Here is a 12,244-nt window from a genome sequence, read left to right on the forward strand (position 1 = left end):
AAGAAAGCCTGACTGAAGCTGCTATGGGAACAGGGAGAGGGAGGAGGAAGGGGGGATCACTACGCTGACTGCTGGGTTGAGGGTACAGGTGGATAGGTAAGCAAGGCTTTATTTACCAGGCATGCCAACACACTTTCAGTTAAAGACTTGTTTATTCAAGTATCTGAAAACATCCTACAATGGAGACTGTTAGATGGTACTGTACCATGTGGACCACGCACACGGTGTTTCCAGAAGACTTGAGATGCCACTGATGGTTTAAAAACTGTACACCTGACGGAGAACCAAGGAAGACAATGTTTCATCTGGATCCAGAGACGCATCAGATTACACGGCAGCTCCACTTGGCAAACAGCTGTTACATGATGGTATCCAAGGAAAAGTGGTTGATGATGGACAAATTCAGAAATGCTTTCCCAAAGGCGGATGGTTCTTTGAAAAGTTTCACAACCCTTGCAGAAAACACCAATGCCCGACTTGCTGATTCTAAGTCCAGGAGATGTGGGTCTTCTTGGTTCCACGTGGTAGAAGTGCCCCAATAAGCATGTATCTGCTGTGATAAAAGGGTCCTCTGGACTGGACAGAAGAGCTGGGAGCAAAGGCCATCAGTCATAGTGGATGGCAGTGTAAAAGATGATCCAAATGACCTAGGGGAGACACAGCAATGTTCACGTTGTCACCTGGATCAACTCAGCTCCCTCCACACCCACCAGAAATTGGTACATAATTCTGAGGTCTTTAGGATATTCATAAAGGATAATTATCATTAGTCCAAAAACATCTCTCCAGAGAAAAGGTCTGTTCCCGTGGTGACTTATTTCCCACCCCTCTCTCCCTTCAGCTACTGGTTAACTTATTCTCTGTGGCCCAGCGTGTTCTGGACATCTTACTAAGCGGAACCATAGCCTTTTATGTGTAGGTTTTTCCACTTCGCATAACGTTTTCAAGGTTCATCCATGCTGTAGCACCATGGCAACAACATCTTACTAGATGAATATAAAACATTTTACACTTTAGATGACAGCCATGTGAGTGGTTTTGTTTTTTCCTAGTAGAAATAATATATTTATATACACACATCTACATTTTTGGTTTTCTCCTTTCATTTGGGGTCAGGATCTCTTTCTATGTAGCCCAGTAGGAACTCAAAATTTATAATCCACCTGCCGGGGTTGTAGTTGTGAGCAACCAAGCTAAGCTCCATAAACGTGAGTTAAAAATTTCCCCGTTTCTAATATGGAGCTGGCAGTGGGCCCTGGATTTGAAGGACTTACAGCACCCCACAGCCTGCTTGAGAGGCCGCTGACAAGAACAGCAGTAGAAGTCATCTAATGTGCTCTGAGTGACTGACATCTCACACAATGAACAGAAGCGTTGAAAATGACCAGCTACACATACCATGAACAAGGCAAATGATGTCATAAACCCTTCTTTAGTGAGCTCCCACGTGCCACCATATTCTTCCTCGTCGATCTGTAGGTAGTTGCTGAAGTAGAGATACAGGACTCCTGCATTGATCAGGCAGAATCTGGAGTAAGGGGGAAGCACCAAAAGCAAAGTGTAAGCTCGAAGCTGCAAGCTCTCCCAGCCGTTAGAGCACTGCTCTCCAGTTCATTATCTGTTGTGCATATGCACCCTCGTCTCCCCACCCAGTCCTGCCCAGGCAGGGGATGACCTGGAGAGAAGCTCCAAGCTCGGGAAGACAGGCTCAATCTGTTGATTTCGTCGTTCTATATGAGAGTTTGTGTAAGTCTCTCCAGGGGGGGCCTCTGCTCCCTCATATGTATAACAACTTGGATAGTTGTTAGAGTAGGAGGTGTGAACAAAATATAAAAAATGTCTATACCTTCAGTGGAGCTGGAGATTTAAGGAAAAACTACTTTAGTCAAAAGCATGAAACAAAATATTTAAAGCGTAGAGGAGGGGCCTCAATGGCAGAGCACTTTTCTAGCACAAACAAGGCTTTTGAGTTCCATTCTTAGCACTATCCCCAATTCTCCAATCTAATTATTTTTGAGATAGGGACTCACAGTGCCAGGCATGGTAGTGCACACTTTTAATTGTAGCAGGTCAGCTAGGGCTCTATTACACAGAGAAACCCTGTCTTGAAAAACAAAAAGGAGAGTGCCTCATTGTGTAGCCTTGGCTGGCCTGAAACCCTCTATGCAGAACAGGCTGACCTCAAACTCACAAGCGATTCCCCTGCCTCTACTTCCCTGAGTGCTGGGATTAAAGAAGCATACCATTACACCCAGCCTACTCTCCAATTTAAAGCACACAGAATTTCTCTTGGCTTGCTTGAAGAAATCAGAATGGCTGTAGTGCCACCCCAAATAGGACCTATACCAGCCACAAGGCTCAACACCGTTCCAGCTGAGGGTTGGTGAAGGGACAGACATCTTTGGTTTATGGCCTGGTAAAACAAGAACATCGCTATCTCCCAAGAGGAGGTCATTTATGAACCTCTATGCTTGTTACTGACCCCATGGCCAGGTAAACATGATGCCCTTGCCTTCAGTTTACCATCTACTAGAGGGCCAAGAACACCAATAGAAATAGAGTTAAAACTGGTGATTTATGAGCTGGGTATGGTGGCGCACACCTGTAACCCCAGCATTTAGGGAGGCAGAGGCAGGTGGAACTCTGTGAATTCAACGCCAGCCTGGTCTACAAAGTGAGTCCAGGACAGCCAAGGCTACAGAGAATCCTTGTCTTGAACCGCCCCCCCCAAACAAAACAAATACAAAAAACAAAGCTAACCCAGACCAAACCCCCCAAAAAAACCTGATGATCGATGAACCCATCCCACCCCAGGGAAGCCTCTGACCCCATGATGTATTGAGCCGATGCAGAAATGGAAACACAGTGAGTATAAAGGATGGGGTAGGGTTGTGCAGATTGTTCGCAGATAGAAACAGACTGGTGTAAGGAAGCACCTGAGCTTGGTGGAATCACTGGGACCCTAGGGGAGGTGAGAGGGCTGGGTGTCCAGTGTGTGGACGGTAATATAATGCAATTCTCATGAGCAGTGTTCTCCTATGTCATCCTCACACTGGCTGCTCTTTCGGAGGTCCTGAGTTCAAATCCCAGCAACCACATGTTATAGATGGGCTCACAATCATCTATAATTGTAGTCTCATAGGATCATATGACCTTTTCTGATGTGCAGATAGATATATATGCAGACAAAACATTAATATACATAAAATAAATACATCTTTTTAAAAAAACATTGGGTGGTGACAACCCAGCCCTTAAATCCCAGAGGCAGGCACACAGATCTCTGTGAGTTCCAGGACAGGCACAGCTGTTATACAGGAAAAGTAGAAAACAAAAACAAATTAGCACAAAGTGACAGTAAGCTGACATGGAAGAAGGACGATGGAGTCAGTAAGTGGGGTGACAAGAGGAAAAGAATGACACGGTACATCCTTACAAAAGTAAACCGGATACAGACAGAAGCAACAGAAATCAGGGCATTTAATCTATGTTAGGTGAGGTCAGAGAAGGGCCTCACGCTGACCAAGCTTCGAGGATGAGTATCATTCCATTGTATAACTGAGGAAGAGCCACACAGCATGGAAACCCAGCATTTGAGAGGATGATGCAAGAGAACTGAGTCCAAGGTCAGCCTGAATAATGCGAGACCCTGTCCCAGAAAACAGCAAAAGGGCCAGTGAGATGGCTCCTGGCTAATGCCGAGTCTGCCAATCTGTGTTCAATCACATGGTGGGGAGAATGGACTCCCTGAGCTGCCCTCTTCTACATGAGTGCCCCCTTCATACACAAAATAAACGCATTTACTATATACATATCAATGGAAGCCCCAGTTAAAGGTTAAGCATTAACTGAGCACATAGTGATCACGTGCTGAGCTGAGGCCAGAGGTGGGTGTTCGGCACGAAACCTGAGTAGACAGAATAGCTGCCAGCCGGTCTCGGGCTAATTACAAACAAGGAAGCAAGGAAGCCTTACTGTAACTGATGCTAAGTGATGGCCACATGGAATAAAGCGAGGTTGGAGCTGGACTGAGCACAGCTAAGTAGTTACTGGAGAGAGGAGGGAAAATCACCAGAAATGAGCACCAGGAAGTCATCCCTAAAGCAAAGGAAGTTGCAGAAGGGGTATGGAAAAAATACAAAATCAAAGTTCTTGGCCTTTCCAACAGCAGGGGAACGTGCTAACCCAAAGGAAGTTACAGTCTGTCCAGAGAGAGAAACTGGCTGTGGTGACAGTATGGGACTGGATCCCAGAAATAGGCAACCCTGTGTTAGTGGCACCGCACACTCGGTCAGCCAGTCCAAAGTGCATTCAGTTTCTTGTTCTCTTCGCCACATCTTATAATTCTAATCACGTAACAACAGCAGTGAGCTGACTCATGGGATGCCTGAGGAACTAACTGAGGTCTCTAGCAATTCACTCCCATCATCCCATTTAACTCATCTGTCAGTCACTCCTCTTGTCCCCATTTTACTGATGAGTTAACTGATCTCAGGTAAACCCCACATTATGTTAACTTCAAAGTAGTAGACTCAGAACTTGAATGCAAAGTTTTCTATGAGGTTTTTTTTAAAGGCTGTTTGCAAACAGTAGGAGGTGCAATGAACTACTCTATTACTTGTTAGATCATTTCCAGACCGGATCCTACAAGAGGGCTAGGCATGGTGTTACATGCCTTAGTCCCAGCACTAGGGAAGCAAAAGCCGGAGGAATCTCTGTGAGTTCAAGATCAGCCTGACCTACAAAGTGCATTCCAGGCCAGCTACAGTTACTGAGTTAAGACCCACTTCTCAAAAAAGGAAACCATAACAAAATCTTACAAAAGGGCCTTAGTGAGCAAAGACATCTGCACCAAGCCTGCTGGCCCAAGCCCAGCCTCTAAGAGCCGCATGGTAAAAGAAGAGAACCAGTACCTTATGTTGCTCTGACTGCCACATATGTGCCATGGAAAGTGTAATAAAAAAACAAAACTATGCTTAATATTTTTAAGGGCTGTGCAGACAGCTCAGTGGGTAAGAACACTGGTTCTACTAACACAAAGACCTGAATTCAAATGCCACCACCCACATAAAAGCCCATCATGGCAACATATGCCTGTTATCCTAGTATTGCTGCTGCAGACAAGCAAGCCTGGGAGCTCATAGGCAAGCCAGCCTAATTGAGGGTGGTGAGCTGTTCTGGCTCAGTGAGAGACCCCGTCTCAAGGCAACACTGCACAGAGCAATAGAGGAAGACACATACATCCTGTTCTGGCCTCTGTAATGCACACTCATTGCACATTCTTGTGCTTGCACCATACAAAGGGGGAAAACAGTCTTGTAAAATCTGACAGATGCAGGGGCTCTGAACTAGCACCATCCCTCCCCTACATCGGTGGCCTTGCAAGGACAAACTCCTCTTCCTCTGATATAATTCTCTGCCTACCTTTTCTTCCTACTAACACAAAGACCTGAAGTGAAGTGATCAGTATTCTATCTTTACCCCATCACACCTAGGAAAAGGTATGTGAACCATAGTTCCAACAGCTAATCACCCCAACCAGTCTTATGTATCCGCTCTGTGGGGATCATGTTCTGCATGAACTCTTAACAGTTTGGTTGTACAATGCTTTGCGCAGCATTAAAACACACACACACACACACACACACACACACACACACAGAAAATCTTTTTGGTGGGGCTGGAGAGATGGCTCAGCGGTTAAGAGCACTGACTATTCTTCCAGAGGTCCTGAGTTCAATTCTCAGCAACCACATGGTGGCTCATAACCATCTGTAATGGGATCTGATGCCCCCTTCTGGTGTGTGTGTGTGTGTGTGTGTGTGTGTGTGTGTGTGTGCGTGTGCGTGTGTGAAGACTAAGAACTCATATATAAAATAAATGAATATTAAAAAAGAAAAAGAAAGAAAGCAAGCCTTTCTGGTTAGAAGGCACAGAACAGTAGTTCCCTCTTGCCCAGTTTTGTGTGGTTTCATCATCAGTCCTGGACAAAAGGGAAATTCCAGAAATAGGCATGTGCCACGGAAGTCAAATGCGGAGGTTTCAACTGCAGGCCGCTCCAGGCAGTGCGCGCACCCTGTCTGTGCTGCCCTGCTTCGCCGTGCCATCCCCCTGTTGACAGCGCACGGTGGCCATCAGACCTTCGGCAGTGTTGGTGCTTGTGCTCCAACAGCCCTGCTGTTGCTTAGTAACAGCAGCAAAGTTAAAGAACAGTGATTCCAGAGATCTGGCCATGCCGGAAAGCCATGAGGCGCTTTCTCCAGACATCTACCATCTGAAGAAGCAGTATAAAACAACTGGGTATTCTGAGACTGAGGAAAGGACAATACAATTGTTATAATTGGTTTTTTGTTGTTGTTTGTTTGTTTTTAGACACAGGGTCTCTCTGTGTAGACCTGGCTGTCCTGGAACTCACTTTGTAGACCAGGCCAGTAGGAACTCACAAGAGATCCTCCTGCCTCTGCCTCCCAAGTGCTAGGATTAAAGGCACGTGTCACTGAGCCCTGCGATAGTTATTGGTTACTTTATTTGTTTTATTAGTTTTTAATCTCTCACAATGCTTAATCTGTAATTTTTAAAATGGTTCTGAGACAGTCTTACTATACCCTTGGCTGACGGTGTAACCCAGCTGGTTTCAAACTCATGAGAGTGTCTTGTCTCAGAGAGTACAGATGCACCATCATGCCCAGCTCCTCATTTCTACGTAATTGGTTGTGAGTATCTACTGAGGGTCTTGGAATAGGTCTGTTAACAGGAGGGACTACTATATATTTCTTTTGGATTACTACTGTCCCAAGATATTATGCAATTCTATTTTCTGAAATATACTAACTAGTAAGAAGCTGGGTGCAGTGGCACTCGCCTGTGATCCCTGCACTCTGGGAGGTAGAGGCAAGCAGATCTCTGTGAGTTTGAGGCCAGCCTGGTCTACAAAGTAAGTCCAGGTCAGCCAAGGCTCCACAGAGAAACCCTGTCTCAAAAAACAAACAAAAAGAACCAGTAAGAGATACCATCAGCTCTCAAACTAGGGTGGCTTTCATTGGGGTAGACAAGGGAGGGCTAGCTCACATTAAGGAGTTTCCCACTGCCTTTTATATGCAGTTTTCATGAGCACAGACTTGCTTTCGGTAACTCAATAAACTGAACCATGACTAGGTATGTTGCTATTGGCCAGGAGTAAAGTAAAATGTACAAAGCCAAGCTGCCTATTTGAGGTGGGGATGGGGTGATGCTTTTAAAATGTAGGGACCTGAAAATAACTCCTGCTAAAATCAAGAGCTGTTTTATCAAGCAAAATAAAAAGAATTAAAAAATGGTCTTCAATTACAAAGCTCCCAAACTTCCCCAACATCCACAGGCAGCAGGGCAGGACACAGCTAAGAATGTGTGTTGGGGCTGGAGAGATGGCTCAGAGGTTAAGAGCAGTGGCTGCTCTTCCAGAGGTCCTGAGTTCAAGTCCCAGCAACCACATGGTGGCTCACAACCATTTATGAGAATGAGAATGAGATTTGGTTCCCTCCTCTGGCCTGCAGCATACATGCAAGGAGAACATGGAATACATAGTTAGTAAATCTTAAAAAAAAAAGTTTCAAAAGGATGTTTGTTGCCAACAAGTAACACAATAACCACTGACAAGAAGGCATGTTAGACCCATGAATGCAAAGACTGGCCCAGTCTTGAGGTCAGCAGCCTGACATGAGATGTTCCTGGGCCTTCCACCAGCCCAGGAATGTTAATGCTGACTTCTTTGCTTTAGTAATGGGATGCACATGGTGCCAGCCATAAAAGGGAAACAAGAGTCTCTATCTGAAAAAAACAAAAAGAGCCAACCAAGCATGTTGATGCATGCCTATAAACACCAACAGTACACAGGAAGTAGAGTCAAGACATGAGGAATGAGGAGTTCAAGGCGCAACCTGAGCTGCCCTGGCTGATGATACCCTGCTACTAAAATAATACATACATACATACATACATACATAGAAATGAGAATCCTGAGCATACTGTTTGCTCATTATCCCAGCACGTATTAGGCTAAAGCAAGTTCTAAGCTCCAGAGTGAGATCACGTCTCAGACAGACAAATCCACAAGATTGTGATAGCCAAGACTTACCCTGCTATTCCCAAGAAGCCGCGCAGGGGCAAAACACCCCAAATGACACCCAAGATCACAGCGATGATCTGTCGGAACCAGTAGATCACATCTAAAAATTCATCCTATAGAAAAGACACAATGTGTGCATTATTTATAATGGCTGCCATAGGACACCCATAGGTGGATAAACCAAAGCTTATTAACACCCCCCCAACACACACCCCAAGGCAATCTCACTATGTAGCTCTGGGCAGCCTGGAACCTGCTATTGGAACCAGATCTTGGTTCTGGAGTGCTGAATTAATGGTGTACCACTACAACCAGCTTAAAACGTGGCTCTTCTAGGTTTATTCGTTTTATTTTGTATGCATTAGTGTTTTGCCTAAATGTATGCATGTGCACCACACATGGCCTGCTGACCATGGCTCCTGGATGAGCACACTGGTTCCCTTGAAACTGCAGTTACAGACCACTGTGACTCATCATGTGGGTACTGGGGATCAAATCCAGGTCCTCTGCAAAAGTAAGCAGTATTCTAAACTGTTGAGCCCTCTCTCTAGCTTCCATATGTGGTCCCTACCCACCTTTTTGGTTTTTGAGACAGGATATCTCTATGTAGCCCTGGCTGTCCTGGAACTCACTCTGTAGATCAGGCTGGGCTTGAACTCATGAAATTCCCTCACCTCTTCCTGAGTGCTGGGATTAAAAGGGTGTACCATCACCAACTGCCTCCACGTGAGGTTTTTCCCACCATTTCTTCTACTAATGTGTGGTGGAAAACAATGTGTTTAGACATTACATGATTTCTTCCGGAGCCTGTACTCCACTACATGTTAGAGAAATCATTACTTCTTTAAAAGAAGCTGCGTGAATGAAACTGTACTCAAAGGACTGTGGGCACTGGGCTTCTAGCCACAGATAACCCTTAGTTGACCAGCTAAGTCCTGACATTCCCCAACAAGAACGATTACCCTCAATACCTACACTTCTTGTACAGTGACTTTTGAGAGAGCCACCGAGGAACAGTGGTGGGGAAGTGCTTTGGGCAAGTGCCAGCACATTTAAGTTTCAGCCAACAAAGAGCACCTAGGTTTGTGAATTGCCTTGGACTCCAGACACCAGTCCTTGGATCAGGGAAGAAGAAGAAGAAGAAGAAGAAGAAGAAGAAGAAGAAAAAAAAATGACACAGCAGGTCACAAAGACACTACAGGTTTTGCAAGAACTGGGCAGGGCTGGGGGCAGGCCAAGGGCACCTTCAGGCCGTACTTCCCACCCCCACGGCGGAACTGAAGAAAGGAAAGTCCAATTTCAGCAGTCCAAACAACGAAGGAAGTCCAAGAATAACATTCTTTTTAACCGTCTGGAATCAGTCTGCATCGTGACAGGCTTCAAGATCACAGAATGGAGCATAGGTGGGAAGCGTCCACGCTCAGATCCTCTGGAGGGGACCAGCGAGAGCATCTTGAAGTCCCCAACCGCTTCTTACCCAAGTCTAGCAAATTTCTTCCTAACTGACACCCTCCCAAGACGGTCTCAGACCCGACTCTCGAATCTGAAGCTCACGGGCCATCTCGTCGTTTTCATCTAGTCGAGCAAAGGCAGCAGCACCCCTCCCAACGTGCACACTAAACGCACTTCGGGGATTCCGCACGCGGCCCGCGCGCACTCCTCAGAAGCGCTAACTACTCCGGATCCCTCGGAGAAAAACGGCGGACGACGACAGGAGCTCCGCCAGCCCCGGCCCGCGCTCGCCGCTTCCGCGTGCCCAGACAGCTCCCCCTTCCATCGGGCGGGCGGGCGGCCAGGCCCGCGCTCGTCCACTCCGCACCGGCACCCCGGCCACCCGCTCCCAGCTCCCCGGCCGGCCGGGACGAGGGAGACCCGGGCCCGTCCTCCCGAGCCCGCAGCCTCGCCGGCCCTTCCGCACCTTGTCGTCCCAGGCCGCGTCGCTCCGCAGCACCTTGCTCCACACGGACACCTTGAGGGCCCCGTTGGCCAGCTGCGGCTGAGGCAGCTCCTCCTTCCGCCGCCCGCCGCTCATCCTCCCGTCGCGCCGCCCGAGCCGGGCCTGGGGCGCGCGGGCCGAGCCGAAGGGAGTCGGCGGTCCGGGGTGGCGGGGCTCGGCGCGCGGGGCGGGCAGCGACTGTCCAGGCAACGCGGTGCCGCGGCACGCCGAAGATCCTCTCCTTCTGCCAAGCTGCCGGCTCGCTCGCTGCACGGAGCAGGCGCGCGGAGGGAGGGGCGGGGCGCTCGACGACGTGCGCACGCAGCCAATCAGCGGCCGCTCAGCCGGCTGCCCCGTACCTCGGCGACGCCTCTGCGCAAGCGTCCTCCGACGGGCGGAAGTGACTGCAGGCTTCCGGCAGGCGCTGGGCTAGGGGGAGCGAGAAGGGACAAGTGAGCCCCGGAGGCGACCAGGGCGCGAGGAGGCGCTGTGGAGACTGAGGAAGAGCCGCTCCGAGGAAAGCCGAGATTTGACGTTGTCACTACCCGGTGAGCCGGCGGCTCCTCCCCCAGAGCGACAGTTAGAAGTGGCCTTACACCCTGCCGTGGTCACCGGGAGCCCCAGGATGCCCCGATGGAGTTACCTTCTTGCATTCTCTCCTAAACCTTACACTTTAGTCACGACGTTAATTCGTCCGCCGTCAGGACTACGGAAAAAGTCAAGTTCCCTCGCCTGGTGACGGTGCAAGCCTGTCCACCTTCTGGAGGGTGGTGAGTCCCAGGCCACGTAAACCTGGGCTACGTAGCTGGCCTGGTCTCAAAATGAGGAACAAAAAATTCCGTGAAACTCAAACGTCTCATCTTGCCCGGCCTTCTCCTCTGACGAACGTGAGGCCGAGATCCCAAGAGAAAAGCAAATCTTTTCTAAGGACAAGGCACGTTGGCACCAGTGGAGAATTCCGCCAGGGTAAATAGAAAATTGGTGTCGGGGTATCTGTTGCGTCCTCGCTGCGTGTTGACATTTCGCAGAATGTGCTTGGGACGGCCCGAAGCAGCTGCACCCCCTGCAAACTTGTACAACGGCACAAATTCTGGGGCATCCCATGTTGTGGCGGTGCCTGTGTGCAATCCCAGCCCGGAGAGGAATTTTAGGCTGGCCTGGCATGCAAAGTGAGAGAGGGTGTCTCCAACGAACAAAAACCACCGCCAACCTCCAGGTGGTGCCACACACAATGCGCCATAGATAAAGGAACGTCACTTTCTTGCAGTGAGTTCATACAGGCAAAGTTGTTTGCCTGGATTCACCTGGGTCTATTTGACTCTAAAATCTATGTTCTCTTCTTCTTCTTCTTCTTCTTTTTTTTTTTTTCATCCCATGGTATGGGTGTTTTGCCGGTATTGTGTGCCTGGTGCCGGAAGAGGGCAACATATCTCTTAGGTCTGGGTTACAGTCAATTGTGAGCTGTCATGCAGGTGCTGGGAATCAAACCTGTCCTCTGGCGGAGCAGCCAGAATTCTTAAGAACTTTGCCATCTCTCCAATCCCGTGTGCGCATTTAGGTAAGATCTCACTATGTAGCCCTTGACTAGCCTGGAATTTGCTGTGTAGACTAGGCTAGCCTAAGACTGTAGAGAAATCCACCTGCCTGTGCTTCCCCAGGGTACTGAGATGATAAACATGCCTTACGTTGCCCAACCTGTGTGTACTTTTAGAGTTTATTTTTGCCAGGTGTGCTGGTCCACACCTTTAATTCCATCACTCAGACTGAAGAAGCAGGTGAATCTCATGTTTAAGGCCAGCCTGGTCTACACAGTGAGTTCCAAGATGGCCAGGACTACATAGTGAGACCCTGTCTCATATCCCTCAAGTTTGATTTATTTATGTGTGTGAACGTGTGCACATATGTGCAGATGTGCCCATGGGGATTGCTAAGAGTTGATTAATCCATGTTTGGAGTAATCCTAGCATTTGGAAGATGAAGTCAGGATCAGGAGTTCAAGAGTAGCCTAGGCTACAGAGTGACATTCAGTCTTTTAGGTGGCACATGCCTTTAATTCCAGTATTTGAGAGACAGAGGCAGGTGGATTTCTAAGAGTTCAAGGCCAACCTGGTCTATATAATATGTTCAGGAAAGCTAGGGCCATATTAAAAAAGAGAGAGAGGGAGAGAGACTGTCTCAAAAAAAAAAAAAAAAAAAAAAAAAGA

The 12,244-nt window shown here is 48.0% G+C and overlaps 1 protein-coding gene across 2 annotated transcripts; it reads right to left on the reverse strand.

Annotated features, from left to right (window-relative positions):
• Positions 1-133: 133 nt before the first annotated feature.
• On the reverse strand, positions 134-10,336 carry Rab5if (RAB5 interacting factor). 2 transcript variants are annotated; one of them, XM_021650983.2, is made up of 4 exons: positions 10,023-10,336; positions 8,114-8,217; positions 1,399-1,528; positions 134-647 (listed from the first exon to the last, which is right to left on the reverse strand). In XM_021650983.2, exons 1-4 carry the CDS (start codon positions 10,134-10,136, stop codon positions 606-608), a joined length of 390 nt encoding a protein of 129 aa, XP_021506658.1. In that variant the 5' UTR covers positions 10,137-10,336; the 3' UTR covers positions 134-605. The 2 variants fall into 2 exon arrangements, with proteins under 2 accessions (XP_021506658.1, XP_021506659.1); XM_021650984.2 differs by lacking the exon at positions 1,399-1,528 and having other exon boundaries at positions 10,023-10,327.
• Between the last annotated feature and the right edge of the window lie 1,908 nt (positions 10,337-12,244).

Source organism: Meriones unguiculatus, chromosome 4 (assembly GCF_030254825.1).
Source record: "Meriones unguiculatus strain TT.TT164.6M chromosome 4, Bangor_MerUng_6.1, whole genome shotgun sequence".
Classification (NCBI taxonomy): Eukaryota; Metazoa; Chordata; class Mammalia; order Rodentia; family Muridae; genus Meriones; species Meriones unguiculatus.

Excerpts from the sequence above, each read along its gene's own strand:
- Rab5if (XM_021650984.2), bottom strand. The coding sequence starts at position 10,136 with ATGAGCGGCGGGCGGCGGAAGGAGGAGCTGCCTCAGCCGCAGCTGGCC. Across the intron at positions 8,218-10,022 it reads ACGCGGCCTGGGACGACAAG|GATGAATTTTTAGATGTGAT; the intron begins GTGCGGAAGGGC and ends TCTTTTCTATAG. Across the intron at positions 648-8,113 it reads GGCTTCTTGGGAATAGCAGG|GTCATTTGGATCATCTTTTA; the intron begins GTAAGTCTTGGC and ends TGTCTCCCCTAG.